Source organism: Trichoderma camerunense, assembly GCF_050948025.1.
Source record: "Trichoderma camerunense strain CBS 138272 chromosome Unknown V8C40scaffold_17, whole genome shotgun sequence".
Taxonomy (NCBI): domain Eukaryota; kingdom Fungi; phylum Ascomycota; class Sordariomycetes; order Hypocreales; family Hypocreaceae; genus Trichoderma; species Trichoderma camerunense.
The window spans coordinates 715,576-737,549 of NW_028145353.1; the positions used below are offsets into that span (position 1 = coordinate 715,576).

At 46.5% G+C, this 21,974-nt stretch overlaps 10 protein-coding genes across 10 annotated transcripts; 3 read left to right on the top strand and 7 right to left on the bottom strand.

Annotated features, from left to right (window-relative positions):
- Window positions 1-50: 50 nt before the first annotated feature.
- On the bottom strand, window positions 51-2,704 carry V8C40DRAFT_253444 (heterokaryon incompatibility domain-containing protein). The gene has a single exon (XM_083217612.1). The coding sequence runs from the start codon at window positions 2,662-2,664 to the stop codon at window positions 376-378; it is 2,289 nt and encodes a 762-aa protein (XP_083069927.1). The 5' UTR covers window positions 2,665-2,704; the 3' UTR covers window positions 51-375.
- Window positions 2,705-3,148: 444 nt separating this feature from the next.
- Window positions 3,149-5,550, bottom strand: V8C40DRAFT_281801 (mitogen-activated protein kinase; the record flags this gene model as incomplete). Its single annotated transcript, XM_083221680.1, has 3 exons — window positions 3,149-5,009; window positions 5,071-5,095; window positions 5,150-5,550. The coding sequence occupies 3 exons, from the start codon at window positions 5,548-5,550 to the stop codon at window positions 3,225-3,227; spliced, it is 2,211 nt and encodes a 736-aa protein (XP_083069928.1). The 3' UTR covers window positions 3,149-3,224.
- Window positions 5,551-5,989: 439 nt separating this feature from the next.
- Window positions 5,990-7,209, top strand: V8C40DRAFT_281803 (FAD-dependent oxidoreductase; the record flags this gene model as incomplete). The annotated part of the gene is made up of 2 exons (XM_083221681.1): window positions 5,990-6,511; window positions 6,571-7,209. The coding sequence occupies 2 exons, from the start codon at window positions 5,990-5,992 to the stop codon at window positions 7,207-7,209; spliced, it is 1,161 nt and encodes a 386-aa protein (XP_083069929.1).
- Window positions 7,210-7,218: 9 nt separating this feature from the next.
- V8C40DRAFT_76673 (TauD/TfdA dioxygenase family protein) lies at window positions 7,219-8,756 on the bottom strand. Its single transcript, XM_083223406.1, has 3 exons — window positions 8,352-8,756; window positions 7,948-8,286; window positions 7,219-7,894 (listed from the first exon to the last, which is right to left on the bottom strand). Exons 1-3 carry the CDS (start codon window positions 8,620-8,622, stop codon window positions 7,356-7,358), a joined length of 1,149 nt encoding a protein of 382 aa, XP_083069930.1. The 5' UTR covers window positions 8,623-8,756; the 3' UTR covers window positions 7,219-7,355.
- A 1,554-nt stretch (window positions 8,757-10,310) lies between these two features.
- Window positions 10,311-11,018, top strand: V8C40DRAFT_269106 (uncharacterized protein; the record flags this gene model as incomplete). Its single annotated transcript, XM_083220044.1, has 1 exon — window positions 10,311-11,018. The coding sequence occupies one exon, from the start codon at window positions 10,311-10,313 to the stop codon at window positions 11,016-11,018; it is 708 nt and encodes a 235-aa protein (XP_083069931.1).
- Window positions 11,019-11,345: 327 nt separating this feature from the next.
- On the bottom strand, window positions 11,346-12,693 carry V8C40DRAFT_76683 (SDR family NAD(P)-dependent oxidoreductase). The gene is made up of 4 exons (XM_083223407.1): window positions 12,263-12,693; window positions 11,954-12,186; window positions 11,790-11,891; window positions 11,346-11,723 (listed from the first exon to the last, which is right to left on the bottom strand). Exons 1-4 carry the CDS (start codon window positions 12,559-12,561, stop codon window positions 11,533-11,535), a joined length of 825 nt encoding a protein of 274 aa, XP_083069932.1. The 5' UTR covers window positions 12,562-12,693; the 3' UTR covers window positions 11,346-11,532.
- Window positions 12,694-12,789: 96 nt separating this feature from the next.
- Window positions 12,790-15,126, bottom strand: V8C40DRAFT_253453 (uncharacterized protein; the record flags this gene model as incomplete). Its single annotated transcript, XM_083217613.1, has 5 exons — window positions 14,983-15,126; window positions 14,718-14,929; window positions 14,358-14,649; window positions 13,802-14,307; window positions 12,790-13,745 (listed from the first exon to the last, which is right to left on the bottom strand). Coding segments are annotated over exons 1-5 (1,874 nt in total), but the record flags the coding sequence as incomplete, so codon positions are not given.
- An 825-nt stretch (window positions 15,127-15,951) lies between these two features.
- Window positions 15,952-17,895, top strand: V8C40DRAFT_281806 (flavin-containing monooxygenase; the record flags this gene model as incomplete). Its single annotated transcript, XM_083221682.1, has 4 exons — window positions 15,952-16,165; window positions 16,225-16,603; window positions 16,663-17,228; window positions 17,293-17,895. Exons 1-4 carry the CDS (start codon window positions 15,998-16,000, stop codon window positions 17,893-17,895), a joined length of 1,716 nt encoding a protein of 571 aa, XP_083069934.1. The 5' UTR covers window positions 15,952-15,997.
- Window positions 17,896-18,285: 390 nt separating this feature from the next.
- Window positions 18,286-19,156, bottom strand: V8C40DRAFT_76690 (carbonic anhydrase; the record flags this gene model as incomplete). The annotated part of the gene is made up of 6 exons (XM_083223408.1): window positions 19,085-19,156; window positions 18,958-19,034; window positions 18,848-18,904; window positions 18,671-18,790; window positions 18,491-18,614; window positions 18,286-18,427 (listed from the first exon to the last, which is right to left on the bottom strand). Exons 1-6 carry the CDS (start codon window positions 19,123-19,125, stop codon window positions 18,289-18,291), a joined length of 558 nt encoding a protein of 185 aa, XP_083069935.1. The 5' UTR covers window positions 19,126-19,156.
- A 595-nt stretch (window positions 19,157-19,751) lies between these two features.
- Window positions 19,752-21,867, bottom strand: V8C40DRAFT_253458 (uncharacterized protein). Its single transcript, XM_083217614.1, has 4 exons — window positions 21,470-21,867; window positions 21,122-21,422; window positions 20,926-21,060; window positions 19,752-20,862 (listed from the first exon to the last, which is right to left on the bottom strand). Exons 1-4 carry the CDS (start codon window positions 21,766-21,768, stop codon window positions 20,182-20,184), a joined length of 1,416 nt encoding a protein of 471 aa, XP_083069936.1. The 5' UTR covers window positions 21,769-21,867; the 3' UTR covers window positions 19,752-20,181.
- Window positions 21,868-21,974: the final 107 nt, after the last annotated feature.

Below are 21,974 nucleotides of genomic sequence, written 5' to 3' on the forward strand. Positions count from 1 at the left end.
TAGCCATTTAGGTTCAATCATGTTAAAGAGAGGTTGCGCTAAGTATTTCCGTCATATTCACTAGGTGGTTAACTAAGTAGTGGTTATAGACTGGGGTTTGGCGCACTCTTAAGCTTGAGTATAAGCAATTTGTCGCGTCTGTATGGCAGGAAATGTGGTTTACATCGTATTGCGAGTTAGAGATGATGAGAACATGAACATCTGACCGGCTTCTAGCAGTATTAATAATAGCATTTTCCGCTTTCGAATTCTCACTAATTGAAGATTATGGCCTTTTATCATTGGTTCCCATTCGCAAGTCAGAGTTAGAAGCATGCGCAAACATCCATTATCGTGCCTTGATGATACAGCCCCGTCGTTTCTTTGCTCACTCATTCACACCAGCACAAAAGTTCCGTCACTCTTAGTCTTGTCTTCAAAAATTTCGCCATCCATGAGTCCGTCGCAATATGCCTCGCCCATATACTGATATTTGTCGCCTTCGGCTTCACTCTCAAGTTTCCTTAATACATGTGGTGTAGTTCCGCCGTGGAATATGACTATGCAGTCACCCGCCCTCATATCCGGTGGCCCCAGACCTACATAACCCGCTGTTGTCTGATACAATCTTCGCCTCATATTCTTGAGCATATTGGTCGTAAAAGTGTTCATATCCGGGCTAAAGCTAACATCAGGGTCAAGTCCTACCTTTTCAACGCTCTCACGGGAAGGTCGCAAGTTCATTTTGCCAAAGCGACGACGATATATGATAACTTTGGATGCAAACCAAACTCTAAACGAAGCGACGACAAGACCGACCATGTCTATCGTAAAATCACGAATAGCTTGGCATGCAATATTTCCAGCCAAAGCTGGATTCAGTGCACAGATTCGTAGACTTTCCATTTCAGACATGGGTTCCCAATACCAAGGGACAATTCCTATTGTTCGATAGATGCGTGTGATGTGATAGGACGCAACCGTCTCATCCGATCGAATTAGTCGTTCTCCAAGAGAATATATACTGCTGTGCAAAGCTTTAAGTCTCTCGATGCCAGGAGCTATGCCGAGAGTCTGTGTGAAATATCTGTATGATCGGCTCGAATCACACAAGCGCAGCTGTAAACCAAGTTCCACTTCAGCGCCAGAGACAGAAGGATCTCTGCCTTGAACTGTAGCAGCGCCCACTTGGGCAAATTTTGAGACCTCGTCAAAAAACAATTTTGCTGAGCGGTAATCGATCTGCTCTGCCACTTGTGGATCAGACTGCGCACTGTGTAATCGTGTTCCCACGTCCACAACTTCGTCCACTAAAATTCCACGAAGATGAAGCTGCGGATGCTCGTTCTTCACGAGAACGGGAGGCTCTGTCCTTGCACCCCCAGCTGTAAAAGTAGGCTGTTTCAGGGCCATATATCCTACTGGTATAGCAAGATTCATAGCCCAATCTGGTACCCATGAGGGCAAGCCTGGAGTTTTCTTTGGTTGCTGGTTGAATAAGAGAACATCGATGCTCTCTTTCAGAAGTAGCTCCGCGATTTCGGAATACATTTGAGTAACTTTGGCTTCATAATCCACCCGAACTCGGCTTCTTAAATTATCATCGTCTGCTGCGAGTCCCAGTAAGCCGAAAATACGGTCTTGTTCCAGCGTTGCTCCAATCTTCTTCAAATCGTCATTGACGTTGTATTTGAGCACAAGATCGTGTAGGCCCTGCCTCACTCTCGTGTCATGGATAGCTTTTCGCTCTTGGAAAATCCGTCTCAGTCCAATCGTCTTGCCAAAAAGAGCATCCCGTTCACGGAGTACGTGCTGAGATATAGTTCCTGTTATTTGGTTCACCCAGTGTGTGTTGTATATGTTGTAGAAAAGCGCTCCTCCTCTGAAGCAGTCAAAGCATAGTGATTTATCGCCACACACAAAAATGACAGAGGGCGCAAGACAGGCTTCTTGAATAACCCACAAACGATTGAACCAACTTCGATCAAGTACATCGGCAAAGCCATCCAATGGGAAACGGTCGCCGTATCGATGAACCAGATCCAAAACAGCATCTCGGTCTTCACGTTCTGCTTCGTTAACCGATAAGGTGGGATCCATTACGGCGTCAAAGACGTGCATAAAGTGACCGAGCCGAGGCCCCATGAGTCCGCTCAATACTCCTTCTTGAGATATCTCCTGAACAATGTCAAAATACCTGTCTGATGCTCGAGTTGGTGGGCCTAGCCAAACAAGAGTGCGTGCGCTTTTTGCATATATATCTTGCATGAGCAACACTTGATGACTCTTCTCGTCGCGGTCCTCCTGATTGATGCTGATTTGATCAATGAAGAGATATTCAGTAATATTGAGGGAGCCGAGATGAATCAGCGCGTTTTCCAATGCTGGGAAAATAAAGAGTTTGAAAGAGTCTTCATTTGTTTCGACAATGATTTTTCGATTTGGTTTTGTCTGGCCTGCTGCCACATTCCATGCGTAGGAGAGGGCATCATAATGGACGCCAGAGTCGATATCAGCTTCAACTAGCCTGATGCGGATGGTGCCATGAGTTCCTGGTATAATAGCCAGCTTTGGAGGGAGGAGCTGAACTAAGCGAAATACTCGCTTTGATGGAGAGACGGGGGAATATTGGAATGGCTTCAGCGGCTTCAACAGCTCATAATCGAAGAGCGACATTTTGCTCATCCTTAGGAGTCCTGGAGATGCCCAACGCACGCGCGCCGCCTTGTTGGTGTTTTTATTGAAAGAAAGAAGAACTAGTTCTGTTGGCTACCTAGCTTGTTCCGTGCAGCTTTTTCAGCCGCAATATTGATTTCTGCGTTATATTCTGCCTTGCGTTGGCGAGGCACACACGGCGCTATCACAAGTACCTATGCTAAAATGTACAGAGTGGCAGTTCGTGTAAAATTAACCTTAATTCTAACGTTTTCCCTTTTCTGTTTTTGCTTCTGAGAATCCATAGTATAAGGAGCATGCGGTACCATCGCTCGGCAACGCCCAGCACATGCATGCATCATATGTACTTTAATGGCAACAAGGTATTCCATTATTTTGCCATTTGAATCATCAGAGCTATTATCCGGCATCGAATAGGTCAACGGCAGCGATTGGCCGTCTTCCATAGCCTACTGTCGCCTACGTGGGGAGCAAAATCTGCAGTGTAACTGGGGACGATCACCTTTATTCCCGAATAAGCTGCAACAGCGACCGAAATGAGTCTGCTTGCCTCTGTAAAGTAGCATTGCTCAATTGATATTGGAATCAGCGAGGAAAAGATCCCATTGCTCCCAGTTGATGGTTTTATACGCCCTGTTATCTGCGCTGACGTCCCCAGCCAGCAGAGAAGCCAGGTCTATGTCTTCTACAGCATAGGTATATTCAGCTTCGCTGCCGTACTCTTTGGCATGCTCGAATCGTTGATTTTGCCCACCAGCATCCCCGTGTTGCGCAGCGTCTTCCTGGTCGGATATTGTGCCGTGCTTAAGACCTGTCGATGCGGTAGTCGCCTCGGAGCTGATGGGATCCCACTGGAATGCATCATCGGCTTTCCTACGGCAGGCTTGTCTTTTGATCTTCACCACCTCTTGTTCATGTTGCTGCCGTAGCTTCAAAATAAACGCCGGCGTCTGGAGAGCAGAAACACCATTGCGCTGCAGCCTGTGAGCATCGTATGCCTTCAGACAGAGACTGCGCACGGCTCTGTGGATGGGCTTTCTCGAGTCTGAGAACATACTCATATTATTCTCGAAGGTGTTCGCAATCAGCCTCCACGCTTTCTCGGCATCCGGCGTAGACGGATTGGCTCGGAGGCTATCGAGCACGTGGATGAAAGCAGGCCATTGCATGGTAAACGCTGCGTGCCATGCAAACTTGTTCAGTGAGGGATTTGACTGCAGCATGTCGCGTTGCTCTAGAAGCCTGATGCTGACTTCCCACACCCATTGACGCTCAAATGGCGGCGCCTGGTTGATGCTGGTCCATCTGCGTGGGTGGTGTGTCATGAAGCGAAGGGTGTCTATCGCAGCCCGTGCCATCAGCATCGACATTAGCTGCAGCGGCTGCGAAGGATCGCAACGCCGAAGGTATTTTGTTTCCAGATGCTCTTCTATTTCCTTTACACCTTGATCCGTCTCCGCCTTATCACCTCCGGATGCGAAATCCTGATCCCACTGGCTCAGACTCTTGCCTTGCTGACGAAACTTGGCAACGCGGGCGTCGGCAAACCAGAGTAGGTCGTATCTAATAGCGAGAAACGTCATGTCCGTCAAACTTCCCGACTCTACCGGCGAGACAGGCATTCCCGGATAGAGCTCAATGTCGTTGATGTTGGTGGGACGCTTTGGGGAGTCGCTGCTCAGGCCAACATCTCGAAACTTGGGAAGGCCGCACAGCTCAGCATTCTGTAGATCTTGCGCTTTCAGAAACCACCACACGCGTCGCCGCAGCTCTGTTTCAAATGGTGGCAGCCCAAGAAGTGTTCCATCGCGATCAAGGCCCATGCCGTTGGCAAGGCGAACCGCCACACCTGTCAAGGTCCAAAGGGCGCGCGGCTCGTACATGTCTCGCGCTGAGATGATGTGAATGACCAATGCCTGGAGAACTACAAGGCTAGCTGTGCTCATGAAGTTGGCTCGCGATAATGCTGCCTTTGTGGCAGTCATTAATCTAGATCGCAGAGACTTTCGAGGCTCGTGAAGTCGTTCCTTACACTCAACGTCGCTCAGTGACATGACGGCGGCGCTGTAGATGGCAAACATGAGTGCCTCAAAGCTCCGTGAGACCGTGTCTATTTCATTTGCAGCCTCATGGAATGCCTTTTCTAGTGTGGGGATATGCACAACTTTGGAGAGAGGATCAACATTTTCCACAAAAGTGCGCCATAGTTGATGTATCTGTTGAGGCGGTGGATGAAAGCGTTTGGGGCGAGATGTCGGTGGGCCGCCAAGCACAAAACTAAAGTCATCATTGAGGGTTTCTGCATCACTCGAGTCGTCTGAACTTCTCCGCAGAGCATCCTCGGGGTCGTGAAACTTATGATACCGTTAGCAACCAGCAAAGCAACCCAAGCAAGATACGCGGCAGGACACTCACCTCTTCCACAACTCTTGACCACAAGCTACTACGCGGGGACTCAGCAAATATATCTAAATTATTTGGGGTGTGAACTCACTTATCAATCAACATTGACTGCCCTCGTCCTTGGATAACTTGAGTTTTGCTGACGCTCCCGCTTGGCCCCGATGAGCTCAATTGTGAGCCGCGAGTTTCCCGACCCGACAGATGACTCCGTGAATCAGTATCAGGAGGATTGGGTGATTCCTTCGGGCTGTGGCCTCGCGCTTGAAGGCGTGTTTGCGGGTATTCGCGCCTATCTATCAAAGGTCCAGTTGCCCCGGGTCGACGTCTTCTCCGAGGAGGCGGCGGAGGTTGAAACACGCACTCAGCTCCATGTTTGACGCACGCGGTGCATGGTATATGCCTGTCACATTTTACTTTCCGCCCAGCGCAGCGAACACAAGCAAAAGTTGGCCTGCTGGGAACGCTCGGGGGTGGATTGCGTGCAGTTCCCATGGCATCCGATTAGGCGGAGAGAAAATACATGTATGAGCTCTCGTTGTAAAGCTAATCTCCTATTCCCTGCCGATCCACAGTCAGTAGTTATGTCGGCGTGCTGAGTACTGTCGTGAAGAATGCTAATGAAACAGAGATGAAGAGATAGAGATGAGATGAATCGGCCATCCACGTCGGTAGCAATAGTTCATTTGCACGGTAGCTCGGGCCTTAGTGGGTTCGGGTCTTAGTGACTCGGTCCCGAGTGGTTCGGCCCCGAGTGCCGCATCACCCAATTGGGGGCTTCCAAAGCCGGAAGCCTGCTGGACATTAGATACGTAGAGCCGCTTGAATAAGAAATGGAAAGTATATCAAGCATGCTTCACCAAGGCTTTGGAATAATCTTCACTCGTACAGTAACCCCTTCTTCGCCCAACTTTCACGAGTTTGTCGCTGCATAATGAAGAGTGCCATTGCCATCATCGGGGCCGGCCCTTGCGGCCTCACTCTAGCCCGCCTCCTCCACCGCAAGAATATCCCCTTCACCGTCTACGAAAAAGAAGAGTCAGCGGCAACACTAGTCTCTAGTGGCTCACTTGATATACGCAAAGAAACAGGTCAGCTTGCTCTTCGGGAGGCTGGTTTGTACAATGCCTTTGCTCAGAAAGCGAGATGGGAGGACGATCAGGTTACCTTTTTTGACTCTCATGGAGAGCTGCTGCATCGAGCTACTGGCGAGGCAGAAGATGGACAAGACGGCTTTAAGACCGGTGGAAAGCCCGAGATTGACCGCAGGAGCTTACGAGACATCCTTCTGGAGTCAATTCCACAAAACCAAATAGTGTGGTCTCATCGGCTGACAAAGTTGAGTTTCGACGGTGACAACTCGTCTCCCATCCTACATTTTTCCAATGGCAACACAGTTGGTGGATTCTCGCTCGTTGTCGGGACGGATGGGGCCTGGAGCAAAGTACGAGCTGCGGTACGGCTGTCATCACTTCCTCGACATTAAAAGCTAGACATTTAACAAAATAGTTATAGATTACCTCTACGAAGCCACAATATGCAGGAAGTACCTTTATCGAAACTCGCATACAGGAAAGCAGCTTATTGCACAAGACGCTGACGGACAAAATCGGTCATGGCATAGCTCTGTTTCTAGCAGGGCCAAGCCGTATGATCATTCAACGACAAGGTGATAACTCATACAGGATCTATTTTGGCATTACTGCTCCCGAGCACTTTGTTGGCACGTCTATGGACCTGAACAACCCCCAAGCCACTCGTGATATGCTTTTGTCCTCTTTCTTCAAAGGCTGGGCTGAGGATTTAAGAGATTACATTCGAAACGCGGAGAATTTCCGCAGCTGGCCGCTGTACCAACTCCCTGCAGAAGGCTTTGGTTGGAACTCGGTACCAGGTGTGACTTTGGCGGGAGACGCTGCGCATTTATCGGTACCCAATGGGGAGGGTGTCAATCTCGCCATGAAGGATGCCTTGGAACTCGTTATTAAGATTCAAGAATACGGGCTGGAGCATATAAATAAGGCGGTAGAGAAATATGAGAGGGATATGTTGGAACGCGGCAAATATCACATCAAGGCCGGTGAGGAGATGGATCGACTCATGACGCATCCTGAGGGAGCGAAGGCTGTTGTGAAGGCTTTTGCTGAGAGCTAATCTTATTTGCACTAATTTCGGTTTCTACTGTACCACGCTCATATCACAAGCACACCATGAGAATTATTTGGTTCAATTGTTAGAATTCGTCTGTATTATCATATAGATCTAGTCATCCAACGAATTCCATTGCGTGATTCATTCCCTCATACCTTTCCAGATGCAATGGCTTCTCTGCGGCTCACGCTTTGAGGGTCAAAGTAAGGCTTCTCGCCCAAGCTCACAGACCGAGATCCGGTCCGCTCGCCAAGGCCCTGGTGAAGATAATCTGGCGTGGCGGCGTGGTAGACGCTGCGGTTATCCCAGATGGCCAGATCGTTGACGTTTTGCCAGCGGTTTCGGACCTGTAGATCGTGGTTTTCGACGATCAATCGTACGAACCAGTCCAAGAAATACTTGGATTCTTCTTCAGAAAGGCCGTGAATATGCTGGACGTGATGGCCGACAGCGAAGACACTCTTCCACCCAGTAACGGGATTGGTACGAATGACGGGGTGAATAGCTTCAAGAACATCGCCAATGTTCTCGGGTGCTCCTCGAGGAGTAGAAAAGAGAGAGAACCCGTTGTGATCAGCAGCCTCCTTGAAGCCGGGCTGTGCGTAGTAGGCTGTTAAGCCATCAAAGAACTTCTGCAGTGGCTTAGAGATGCGATCATAAAGCTCATATCCAGAAGCCCAAAGTGTGTCTAAGAGTGTCCATTAGCTTTTATAGCGCCAAGAACTTGTTGAATGTGCGTACCTCCTCCCGTTGTTGGGAGCTCCGTCAATCTCAGCAGAGCGTAGTCACTAGGGATGGGCTCAAAAGTGATATCGGAGTGCCATTGTGACTTTTGGCTCTGGCGCTTGTTAGTCTTCAGAAAGCGGTCTGCATAAATCTTCTTGGCCTGCTCTGAGGAAATGACGCTGATTTCATTGTCTTCAACACCGTGGTCTCGAGCACCATTGTTAACTGGATGAATGTGCAGCCCAGATGTCTTTGGCTTTCCACTGAGCTCGCCAAGACGCTGTACGAGCTCCTTTTGAAGGTCGTTGGTGATGTTGTCCTGCTTACGGAAGAAAACGACACCTCTTTGGGAGACTTGAGACTTTGTAAGCTAATGTGATATAGAATGAGATGGGAGTAGGGGATTCTCAAAATCGTACCTGTGATGGCCAAATCTCTCAACAATTCGTCTGAGTTAGGTGCTCTTAGCCACTCAGCTAGATCGACATCGACAAATTCCTTTCCAATGACTGGTGTGACTTCAAACTGCTTGAATTGGTCAAGTGCTCCGCTCAGCTTCAAGGGTTCCCGATGGCCCGTCTCAAGGGCTGGTTCGGTTTGATCCTTGAGGCTTGCAGCAGGCTTCTGCTTGAGGTTTTCAGTGACTTGAGTCACAGTTTCTGTGACGGTTTCTGTGACGGATGGTGCCATTTTGACAGGTATCAAGAGGAAATATGCTACGTTTTGATGTGGGTTATAAGACTCGAACCACGTTGCCAATGTTCTAATCAGTAAGAAGGCGAGAATGCGTCACTTATTATATACGACAATGAGTTATATAGTTCTTACCCAGTGTAGTAATGTCTTTTATTCTGCAATTGTGCAACACTGCCTATAATTACATCATTCCCATCCCCTGATATTGCGCATGTCTTATCAAATATTGATTGGTAAGATCTTTTCCATATCACGCATCCCAGCATCGCGTGTAGCAGCTGAACTACGGAAGTCGGCTGCCAAGGCCAGCGATTTTCGCAGCAAATCTCTCTGTGGTCACTCTATTTCTCTGTACGGACTTACGGCTTATCGGCGTCGACTCATATCAGTGATTAAAGATGGTGTCTTCCCCGCGATTGCGTGCCGAACTGCAGTTTGACGCGATCCTAGTGCGAGATCACGAACGTACCATCGCGCAATTCGACGGATCATTACGACATATCGATAGCGAGTATATAAAGACCAAAACCAGCAATTTGAGATGATGGTAAAGGTAACTTCAACACCAGAAATCTTCAATTGCCTCATGTGGCTAATAGTCATGAAAACCTCTATTGTACGGAGATTTGGCGTCAAATAATTTGTCAACAGCTTATTTTCCTACCAGCAATATTCCGATTCTAAATTAGAATAGGGTTGGTAATGTGATGTAAGTTATATTTGGCAGCTGTACGAAGCATCCATTCATCGCATGACCACTTGTTTAGTATTTGAAAAGAGAGGCTCAGCGCTGGCCCAAGGATTGTTTGCCACTCTCAAATTGCTTGTGGTATGTGAATGTCAGTCACAACTCTGTGAGAGCAGCATGCTGGAGCGTTAAAACATTTAATCGTCGCACAATTCTTAGTAGTATCTATGTCACATGACGATAATATTGTTTATTTGAACAATCAAAACATGTTTTTTCTATGTAGAATAAATTAGTGCCTCCCAAACTTTGAAGCTTGCAGCAACCCTCAAGTGATGACACATTCGTTCAAAGTACGATGATAAGAGCACCCTTTAGTCTGCTATTGTATGCCCGCCATCATAGCTGATACCCGCTTAATTATGGCAGGTTCCGCAAAAATTGCTTGTCGCATAGCCAATAGGAAAAGTTCAATTGTTTGTTATACATAATTCTGGAGCTTGGACTGAGAATTCATTTGTCTTTGTTCCGGAGCACTCTAAGCCGGTGTCGGTCGCCACTCTTGTCAACGCTAAATCGAACCACTGTTGCTAAATTTAGTGTTTCTTTCAACCAACAGATGAGAATGGATCTCTCAAGCCAACAAACATATTCTCGTACCCATCTAGTTAGCTGAAAGCGGTGTTGGTGGATAGGCACGAGGCTGGAGCTACGGAAAGGTAGGATCCGAGCTGTTGGGCGAGAAATAATCTTCTAAATATGTTTATTGTCATGAGGCTGTAGTGGAAATATGGGGAATGAAGGTCGGCTTCAGTGATATATAAAACTTCAACGTTCTACACTTAGAATCAGAATATCCTCATCACCTCATTCAACTCATCACTGCTACATCACTTTCCCATCACATCAGACTGCATCAGCATCATCAATTATATCCCACAAACTTCATATTTCAGCTAAAACGCTACCACTTGCCTCTTTTCACATATTAAACATGAAGTCGTTCTTGACCACCGTTGGCTCGGTTGCCGTTCTCCTGGCCTCGGCCAGCGCTCTTCCTACAACCAACCTCCCACGCCAGGATGGAAGCTGCTTCATCCAGTTAAAGAATGGCGACGGTGATGCATCCGTCGGTGCTAGCATTCCGGCCAACACCCTCTTTTCCACCGCCAACAATCGGCAAGTCGACGCTGGTGTGAATGCGCAAGCCGTTACATCTGGATGCGTCTGCCAGGCGTTCAGCGATGCTGCTGGTACAATTAAACTTGGCGGGATATTTGACGATCATACGCTGGTTAGCTTTACCGACGCATCCAACGGAGGAGTTGATTCGCAGCTCGATCAAGCGGTTCCAATCGGCTCTTTCTGCTGTGTTACAACCCCCAACACAGTGCCCGTTTGCTCTGGCTCTGGTGCTCCTCCTCCTCCCACCCAGACTGTGCGTGTTCAGATCAACTCGGCAGATGATTCAGCGAGGCAGATTGAGGTCCCAGCAGATGGTTCGCCATTCGCTGCCTCTTTCAGCATTGCCAACTCTGCAGAGATTGTTGATATTGAGGGCTCTAGCCATGTCACCTGCCAGGTATTCTCTGACGCAAATGGAGTTGTCGCAGTTGGAAGCCCCTTTGGAATCGATGAGGTATCCCTCAACGGCGGCGCAGCTATTAGCATCCTCTCGATCCGTTGCAAACTTTCAGCCTAAGCTGGCCGTCCCTCCTAGCTCTATATTTCTCAAGGGTATAGAAGTTATAGATTGGTTATGGATATAGAATGGATATTGGTATATAGAGTGGGAATTGATGGGTGTTAGGGCCTATTTGCTTCCTATATAGACGGATAGAACATGATGTATGGGTGATGCATATTCGGAGTTTTTTATGGTACCTATTGTTAGTAATATTTTATCTCTCTTTCACTAAGGAATCTCCAGTGACATGATTCTATACGGTACTTCAGTGGCAGTTTCTATGGAAAGTCTTAGTCAGTTGCACATCCATCAATGTACGAATACCGGTCGCTTTTTGACGTTGCTGCATATCGTTCTGTCTGCCATAACATAATAAGTAAAGGCATTCCTCTATCTCTAATAAAACAGGATAAATACATCAATGCACCAGCTATATCAGCATATGTCCAAATTGAATGTTTATACACTGTGCCTGGTTTATTTGCTTGATGGCATCATCATACACTGAGTCCATAATTCGATAGACCTATCATTGCGCTGTGAATCCGCCATCCACTGGTAGCATAGCGCCTGTAATCCATCGAGATTCACTGCTTGCGAGGAAAATAGCAGCTCCGGTTATATCATCCGGCATACCGATACCATGCAGCGGATGGCGCCGTCTAATCTCCTCGGCATCATGAACCTGGGTCGTTTCCACAAAGATGGCTGTTGCGGTATCTGGCGGAAACTGAATTAGCAACTAATTGATGGATTCACATGAATGTGTAAATTTGCATTACTTACATCCAGGGCAAATGGCATTGCAATGAATGCCATCTTCAGCATAGTCCATCGCGATCTGCCTCGTTAGATTCGCGACCGCTCCTTTAGAAGCTGCGTAGCATGCTGCCAACATCGTCAGTCTTTGTCTTTTATGCTGCACAATTCAGCAAAGCAAGTAATCTTACGTATATTTCCACCGCCAACTAGACCAAAGATAGAAGAGATGTTGATAATCCAGCCACGATCTCCGGAAGCGAACTTGTCTTGAGAAAGCATTTGACCAGTAACATACTTGCTAGCCAGGAAGACTGATTTGGTATTGACTGCCATAGTTATATCCCACCAGTTCTCTGGTGTTTCGTGAATCTTGAGAGCTTTCTTTCCAGCTTCGATAGAGATACCAGCGTTGTTGACCAATCTATAAAACTGTTTAGCTATGACGTGCTTATAATTGAAGTTATTTTCCCAAACGACGAGGGGTTTCGTCCTCTTACACGTCTATGCGACCATACTCTGCGACTGTCGCTTTCACCATTGCCTCTACTTCAGCGGCATTGCTCACATCTGCCTTGATGAACAAAGCTCGTCCCCCTTTTTGCCGTATTAGAGCATCAGTGTCGATCGCCCGTTCAGTCTCAACTTCTTGTCGCGCATCGGGTTTCAAGTCAACACAAACAAGAAATGCACCCTCGCGAGCATACGCCAACGAAATAGCTCGACCAAGTCCGGAAGAAGACCCGGTGACGATACAGACTTTGTTGAGTAGGCGCTGGGATGAAGTTGTTTCTGCCATTTTGTTCGAGTGGTCTTGAGGAAATGTTGATGCACCTTCTCCTTGCAAGATTGTTCGGTGGTTATCTTATATACTACAACTCTAAAGAGCTTTCAAGGAGTTTGCATGTATAATGTTTTCTAATAATCTGATTGCTTAAGTTTTAACAAACCTAGCTATTTTGCCCGCATCATAGGCAGATGCAGCTAGTCGGAAGCCCTTCCTTCTAGACTCGGCTTACTTTCCACCGTAGATTATTAGCGTAGGCAGGTGAACCGAAGCAATTACATTACATACGAGGTGCGTGTATCCGCGATGCGCTTTTGTCTCGTTTAACTGAATGGTCTTTTCAACAGTTCTTTCAGCTATAATTGTCTACATATTTTAGCTAAAGATCCATTCTGGATCTTCATCACTGCTCCGCCTAGCCAACAAATCTGCAATTCGCGAAGCATGGTGGCTTGTCGTCCATCCAAGGTCTCGTTCAATACTGGACAAAAGCCCGAGCACCACCTGAAGATCTTGCGAATCGGTAAATACTTGTCCCGCTACAAAGAGGGCTTGAACAGAATGCACGCGCACCGAATCCGGAGGGTTTGTTAGGCTGATGCCGCAAATTTCCCGAGCGTGGCGGAGAGCTTCACGCTCACTTTGTCGATACGAGTCTAGACGCGCAGAAACGGACGATCGTACTGCGGTGGACTCTTGAGGCTGATTTGTTAGTAATAAAATGCAGGCCATGTGATAGCTCTGCATCGTTGCGGCACATATCGGCGCTTCGTACCATATCTTCTCAAAGTTTAGAGGGCAAATCTCTTCCTCCTCTTCAGCCGCTCCCGTCAGTTCAGCACCAGTGGTTCGGGCACTCGGGTTGAAGCTGGCTGGGAGGCTACAACGCCAGTTTTGAAGCTCTCTAATGAGAATATTCCATCTCTCCAGCAACTGTTCTTGTGTTACACCGACTAGGGGTCGCTGCCCTGGCGGAAGAGCATAGTGCTTAGGATCGAGGGCATCTCCAGCGGCAATATGGTTCGCAATTTTGCCCAGTAGCCAGACCAGTTCATTACTTCTTGCATCCTCCTCAACATCAGCAGCGTTGGAGATGTAAAAGGGCATCAGTGACCCGTGTTCGTCGGTAACAAGACCTGCGTTTTGCCATAGACGAATATCTTTCAAATCTAGTCGCGTCTGCGTCTCACTTATGACTGCCAGGAATTAGTACTGTCAAGTTTAGAGTGAGTGATATAGCAAATGAACTTACAGGAGCAGAGCAAATCTTGTCTAGCCAGGCTCCAGAATATCGGTCCCGACACAGCGGCCCTCGGAATTGTGATGGGAGAGCCTAGAATTAACTCGGCATCCGGTCTTGGGCTAAATAACGGTAAAGCGCTGAGATGGGCACTCCAAGCTGTGCCTGGGGCGTCCATCAGCTCATATGTGCACAGTATTGTTATCGCAGCAAATAATTCTTCCTTATCGGCATCGTCTGTTTCAAAGGCTCCCAGATTGATAGCAATTTTGAGATGCTTTATAGCATAACCATAATGTTTGGCAGATTGATAATGCCAGTCAACTCTGTCATCGAACGGAGACAAAATAGTACGTCTCTCGTCAGAAAGCTCTCCAAATCGTCGAGTCATATTTGTTTGACAATGCCCCAGGTGCTTGGCCGCGAGAGCACACACAGCGGATTTCAACAAGGGTTTTGTGGCTGCCATGACTGTTACCTTGTGTGAGAAGTAGGCTCCAGTATCAAAAGTATCCATCCTAGTCTATTAGTACTTGGATTATACAAGGAGTTGTAATGCTGCCCTCACCATTGTCCGGGTCCTTCTTTGAAGTGTCGCAGTAATCGCAAGGCCAAGATATTGTCATGTGAATCATCATTTGATCGAGGTATAGCCAGCGATTCATCCCCATTTAGAGCTATTGAGAAGTGCGTTAGATTATTTCTATCCTCATCCGATGTTTCGCCCTTGCTGGCATGGGGTGTTTGCGTTGTCTCGTCGTCCAGGTTGTGTGCCACTGATTGATCCAGGTTCTCCAATTCACACTCAGGCAAAGATGGGGAATCATAATCATATGGATCCTCAATATTGATGAAAGTGACTAAGCTTAGAGTTAGAGAAAACTGTCATTTATTTGATGGATAGGGTGCTGTCCGTGGATTTTCTTACGACGTCTGGGGATGCTCAGCCATATTTGATTGTCATCAAACGGCTCGCGCGTGTCTACGTTGTTCTTTAATTTCCCATTCAATAGTACACTACTGTCAAAAGTGCGAAAGACAGCTCTTTCGACGTAGCGACAATCGCGTGAGCTCTTGGTACAATTTTGACACACTGGCCTCTCTTCATCGCACTTGAGTTTTCGATGCCGGCAAGTGACGCTATGGTTACACTTTAGACAAATGCTCCGATAATGGGGCTCACACGTACTTACCAACCGCTGTACGAACGCATACTTGCCCTGTTCCTAGCTTTTCCCATCCGTGTATTACTTTTTGGGAAATGAGTTGAAAATGCTGAGCAATTCGAGGGTATCGATGCCGACGCAGGATATGATGGGTGAAGATGGCGATAGCTCTGTGTACGAGGGAAAGTTTATGGCAACTAAGCCGAGACGTCCTTGGTCTTTAAGTCCCTCTCCGATCCAGAGACTAGAGCTAAGAATTTGGCTTTCCGAACTAAAATAATTGACTGAATTCTTGTTATGGGGAAGTGTAATGAATGTTTGCACTTAGTCAACCAAATCCAATATGTTAGATGGCTATAGGCGAGGTGACAGAAAGTCTGCATTAGCTGTCTCCCATTGAGGAATCGATTCATGTAATTTGTTACGAAATGCATTGCAATGCCAACATCCTCGCCTCACTTGCTTGAAGCAGCCATTGCAACCCACAATCTCCATCTTCTCCACCGGCGTCTAGGCATCATGACACTAGCGGGCAGCCACTTCATTACCCGAGCCTGCAGTGCTACCGAACTATCGATGAAGCGATATCGGATTGGTCCGGCTTCGTTGCTAAATCTGTCCGGCATGCTCGGCATAGTTGCCCGCTTGCGATGGCCCGAACACTGTGCAAGTGAGCCGTAGAAGTGCTTTGCTTCGTATTCAACATGGCAGTACCTCAACCGCTTCATTATGCGGCGTTTCAGCTGGTAAAAATTGGGGTACAAGCCGGATCAATGGCTGCCTTCTCCAGACAATAATTGTCGGCTCACCTTCTTCCTACGGCAATAGAGGCACGCAGATCATGTAATGCACTCGCTCCAAAGGTGACGCAACTGGGCTGCATACTCTTGGCCATACTAAAACGCATATGCAAATGTAAATCACCATGTAAAGACATTTAATATAAGAATAAGGCATCTTCTTTGCCTAATCACTTCTTTCATCGCCTCAATTTCTTGAATTTCTGTTCATCAAGTAAATTGCCCAGTCAAGGTTCCCGAAAATGTCACAAACAACAGACATCCTCATCATCGGTGCGGGCATCTCTGGGGTCGGTTTTGGCGTGCAATTAGTCCGGCAATTTGGGACCAGAAACTTCACAATTATTGAGAAATCCGATAATATTGGTGGAACATGGTGGGTAAACTCTTACCCAGGCTGCGGCTGCGACGTAAGTTTTTTATGCCTTTCTGCTGTTTCTTGAATATATCTCACAGGTAGTCTGGGCAGGTTCCATCTCATTTCTTCTCCTATTCATTTGCGTTGAAGCCCAACTGGTCTCGAAGATTTGCTTTGCAATCTGAAATACATGAGTATTTCACAGAGGTAGCCGCTCAGTACGAGATTCACAAACATGTACAATTGGCATCTCTTGTCGAGAAGGCTTCTTGGGACGAGGCAATGGGAACTTGGAGCGTCATGGTTCGAGATCTTCAATCGTCAGAAGTGACAGAATATCGCAGCAAAATTTTGATCTCGGCCGTTGGAACACTGTCTGTCCCGCAGAAATGCACCATTCCAGGCGCCTCAACCTTCGAAGGGAACATGTTTCACACGGCGCAGTGGGACCACACGTTTAATTGGAAGGATAAAGAGCTTATTGTCGTTGGTAAGTCTCTCGTCCCCATATCCAGTAGTTGATGGCTATATCCTCACACTCAATCATAGGAAATGGATGCTCTGCGACACAAATAATTCCAGAGATCTCCTCCGGCCCTGGAGCAGCCAAAATGGTAACGCAGTTCTCTCGACAAGCACATTGGCTAGCTGAGCGCCCCAACCCAGAATACTCTGCCTTGTTCAAGTGGACGATGAAATGGGTCCCTCTAGCAATGCGTCTCTACAGAGCCAAATTATACTGGGATCAAGAAAGAGATTTCAAAGGATTTGACATCGAAACTGGCGCGGAGATACGCAGTGGCTGGTCAAAAGATGCCGCCGCCTACATTCGTGCTAATGCACCCGCAAAGTATCGAGATTTCCTTGTTCCCAAGACTGAAATCGGATGCAAAAGACGTGTCAACGATACTGGTTACCTCGCGAGTCTGCATCAGGAGAATGTCAATCTTATATATGACGACCCGATTGAAGAAATCGTACCAACTGGAGTTCGCACAAAGTCCGGAAAGATTATCCCTGTGGATGCAATTGTACTTGCTCAGGGTTTTGAGACACAAAAGCCATTTGGCTCTTTGCAAATCTTTGGAGAAAGAGGAGTTAGCATCTTCGAACATGTGAGTGCAAATCATAATTACTAGCGATCATTACCATGGCACTGTCTAACAAGATTTAACTCAGTGGGATCGAGTGAGCGAGGGCGTCCCTTCTTCCTATTTGGGAACATGCCTGTCGGGGTTCCCAAATTTCTTCATTATGATGGGTCCCAATACTCTCAGCGGCCATCTGTCTGTCATCTATACTACGGAATGCCAGATCAATCTAGCACTGCGCATCATCAGGCCTATTTTAAATGCCATGCGCACCGATACATCAAGTTTGGTCGTTGGCAGGCCTTCTCGGGACATTGTTACCGTCAAGCCTTCAGCTGAGAAACGAGACATTGAAATGGTCCAACAAATGGCCAAAAAGCTCGTCTGGGCATCAGGGTGCACATCGTGGTTCATTGATGGGAATACTAAGAGGAATACCATCATGTTTCCCGATTGGCAGTACAAGTTTTGGTTGAGAAGCATTTTCGTTGCTTGGGATGATTTTGCTTACCGCACCTCGGCAACATTTCGTAAAGGAGCTGCGAAAGGACAGGCAGGAAATGGGATCTATTTGAATACTCTTCTTGGTGGGCTCATTGGGCTCGGAGCTATTTATCTTAACCGGGATCACATTCACAGTCATCTCGACACAGCAAAGAGCTTCGTTATATCTTTATCAAAGTCAGCTTGAAGCTACCCTAGCGAATATCATGTCTTTTCTTATCTGTTTAAAAAATTGCGATCAACAGAGTTTTGAAAGGAAGAAGAAGAAGTAATTAAAACAAGTTAGAAATAAAATAAAATAAAATGTTCACTTAACTCCTTATTGCATCATCAGCATCAATTCAACTCCGGGAAAAAGATGTTTATGTATCTCCTCAACCACAATGCATATTACGGTATCACATTGCGTTTAAATTATTCCAAGGAAGGTAAAGGCACATATGCATATATTCCGGTAGAGGCCTTCGTCAAGTAGTAATAATGATGCACCAGCCGCCGACTTCAAACTCAAATAATGATTCGTCGTGTCAATCCAGCACTCTCTACTACCATCAGCAACTCGACCATTCTTCTTTCTGGACTAATTATTGATTGGCACAGCAACTAGTTTGCCACTCTGGAGGTCGAAAATATAAGCATGAACCCGCTCTTTCAACTCCTCTCTCACGAGTGGCGAATCCTTCAAGAATTTGATGTCCGTCTCAATGTTGTTTATGTGTCTATCGAGGTTAGAATCATCATATCCAAAGATCTGTATTATCAGGTGATTGTGGCCAACTCACTGCTGCATATTCTTTGCAGAATAAGTGCCAAAGGCCATCTTATCAATCTCAGCTCCCAGTTCGGGACTCTTGGCTTTCAAAGCATCTTTAACGGCATCGTCGGTAATATGAGTGCAGCCGCAGTCTTGGTTTCAATCGTTTAGAACAAGTAGACATTCACTGAAGGGTGTTTGTACTTACCGAAATGATGAATAATGACAATATCTTTAAGAGCTTGCCCACCCGTTAATGTGTCGACAAAAAGCAACGACTGGATGCCAGTGGTAATTCTACCACCTGGGTTTCGAACCACAAACGCTTCTGTCGTACTTGTGTAAGAATAGTTGCTTCAAAACGTTAAAGTGTGTGAAGTCCTACCATCGCCTTTCATGCCGAGGAATGCCTCAGCCGATGCTCGAAAATCGATACATGTAACTGCAGAGTATTAGCAAATAGTGTTGCGTGTCAAAAAGATCAGACTTTCATACAGATCATAACAGAGGGTATCTCAAAACCAGGCTGACCGAGGAGTGCTGCAGGCTTGTGCTGTGTTTCCGCATAGACGCTAGACTCGAGTCAGTTTCTGCAAAGTGAAGCCTTATCGCCTTGGCTTACCGGTTTCTCTCAAGCAGCTCTGTCCAAGTTGGTGGTGCCATTGTTGCTGGATGTTTCGGAGAATGGTTGTAGTATGAATGCTTATAGAATGAATCGGAATGCTGATGAGGCATATAGGATTTTGCCATATTTTATATCTGTTTGGACCATGAAATTGATTCCATCATTCTTGTTTGTAGTACATGACTGGAATCGAGTTGCGAGGGCGTCATTGTTGCTCCACAAAATACCAAATGCCTAATCGAGCATGTGGTCCAGCCTAGCACATTCCACATCTAGACACGCTAGCGACTACCGACATTTATTGCCTTGAGGCCTTTGTTGAGAAGTGGCGGAATAACAGTTGCCACTAAACAGTTGGTAACAGTTGTGAAGTCGGAAAGCGCGTTGCTCCGAATGAGCTCATTTAGAGCATAAAATACAAATTGCCGATTAGATGAGACTCATGATAAAACACCAAAGCCGCAAACCGAAGATAGTAGTAGGGCAGTCAATTAGTATCCCTACAACTCTCGGCAAGATAAAACTTATGAGTTTAACCGCGTTTGGGTGATGTCTCTTTGGCAACCATCTAATAGAGCCTCTTTATAGGGACCGCTGTATTTTATTATGGCAATATGGCATTTGATGCGTGTTATTATACTCATTCATTACATTTTCCCACGCCGTCCAGGATATAGGGTCGGTCTATGAGGGTGAGCTAAGAAAGAAGCGACTATCTAGCTATTGCCAGCGGATAAAAGCCTATCTACATTGACTTTGACGCTATCTCCAACATGAACCGTATGTACTTAAATGTATCTGTATAAACAGCCTGCTTGTGAATCTTTGTTCAGGTGAGTGACACGAAAGAGGTCACGGCATCGAAATAGCGTAGTACAATGCAATCACGATTGCATGATGACCTATGCAGTCTAAAAACAGAAATAAAAAAGAAAGAAAGAAAGACCAAAAAGGCTATTCCATCGCTGCTACAATGGAGGTTCCTGCTGTATATGTCAAGGAAAACAAAGAGAGGTAACATGCATGAAGATTGTGAGAGTATTTATGACATAAGATCATCTCCGCGACAGAGGAAGTGTTCCCCTTCGATAGTTTCATCGTTCCTCTAGTAGGCAACATGTTGTTCCATCGCATGTCTTTCTCCCAAAAGCGTTGTCAAATTTCTTCAGTTTCCATGCCTCTATTACACGATCACATCCAATTGCAGCAGCAAAATCATCATGCGTGATAAGCGCAGCATTAGCAATTTTGAATTTTTGCGTGAGGAAGAACTCGGCTCGACGGTGATGCCCTACGGACCCAAGAAGACATTTGAGCTCAAGAGCAAAGCTCTGAACTTCTTCTTCAAGGAGACCGCGATCGTTTGGTGAAATACAAACAATCATTCGACTCACTAAAATTCGAATGATGAGAGCAACCCCAAGCAACTCATAGCGTTTATCAGTATCAAGTGTACCATTTTTCTTTGTTGGTTCGGCAGCATGAATCAAGGTCATGTTGAACTCTCGGCGCCAAGCTGCAACATCCGATCGTAAAATGCGCACTTTTGCTGCTACGGCATCGAAATCTCTAGGTTGTAGAGAATGCTGCATTGTCACCGCGTGACAAGTCTTCTTGGCAAGGCCAGGCACTCTTACCATGAGTGTCAGAAGTCTTATACCGAGAGGGGAGCGGTCAGTAAAAATCTCGCGCTCATCAATGGCATTTTTTATGACTTGAATCCATATAGGGTCGTCTAAGAAACAACTCTTATTATTGAGGAGAGACTCTGCGCACTAGTTTCGATCAGTCATCGAGTACAAGTGAACATGTTCGTGATGAAATAATAAACAACTTACTATAGGATAACCCAGGGATAACAACAAGGCAATGTCAAAGTCGGAAGAAAATCTCTCTGGCCCCCGAAATTGTATAATTTGAGAGGCTCCTGCTATATGATGATACCATAATTGTCCGTTTGGCGAGTTCAAGAGCTGTTATACCAAGAATGTCAGCCCTTTTACCAACAAGTGGATTCAACACCACGTCACTGACTTCGAAGATTGATAACATCCCAGTAGCGCACAAGATTTCAGAGTAGTAACGACTATTTGGTTCATCTACTGCTTTCTGAAGACTTTGGAGCGCTTTCCCGTACCGCTGAAGAATGACTTTATCACTCTGCCGATGGTTAGGAACTAGAAGTGAGTGTGTAATTGTAACAAGACACTGAAATGCATCATCCAGCGCAGCCACATGTCCAAAACGTGGTGGTATAAAAGAGAAATAGGACCATTGTCTGTATGCTAAGACGCCTGGTAATTGGCTGGAATCTAGCTGTAGTAATGACGAAGCACTAAAGCCGTCAGCTTTCTTCACGAGACTGTTCCACCAACAACATACATAGGCCCTATATGAACAGTTGTGAGCGATGAGAGATCGAGGGGATCCAAACCCTGATCTTTGACTAGCAGCTCCAGGCCAGAGAGTGGCATAGGAGGTAACAAGCTTGATATGTCCATGCTTGGATGAGTTTTGTAATACTTGGCGGGTTCTCTATGCGACGCGTCGTTTGGTGTACGGCGCGCCGCCCCCACTACTTTCATAGCATGCCTGCGTATCTTAGAACGATTCTCTTTCGAAAGTCGTTCATTAGGAGCGTGCAGAATGAATTGGAAGCCATCGATAGCTGGATCCGTCATTGTTTTTGCCTGTGCAATACTAAATGAAACCCCAACAATATGAGGGCAATTCCGGAGTATGAGATTTGCCACTCTGCCCTGGTTCAGAGAACGCTTTCTCTAAATGGCTAAGCTGGATATTTCCATCGCTGATGCATTAGCTTATGTGATGCGGTCTCTGTATATTCCGAGCATCACGTGAAGAATTACAGAGCAACGGGATCTTG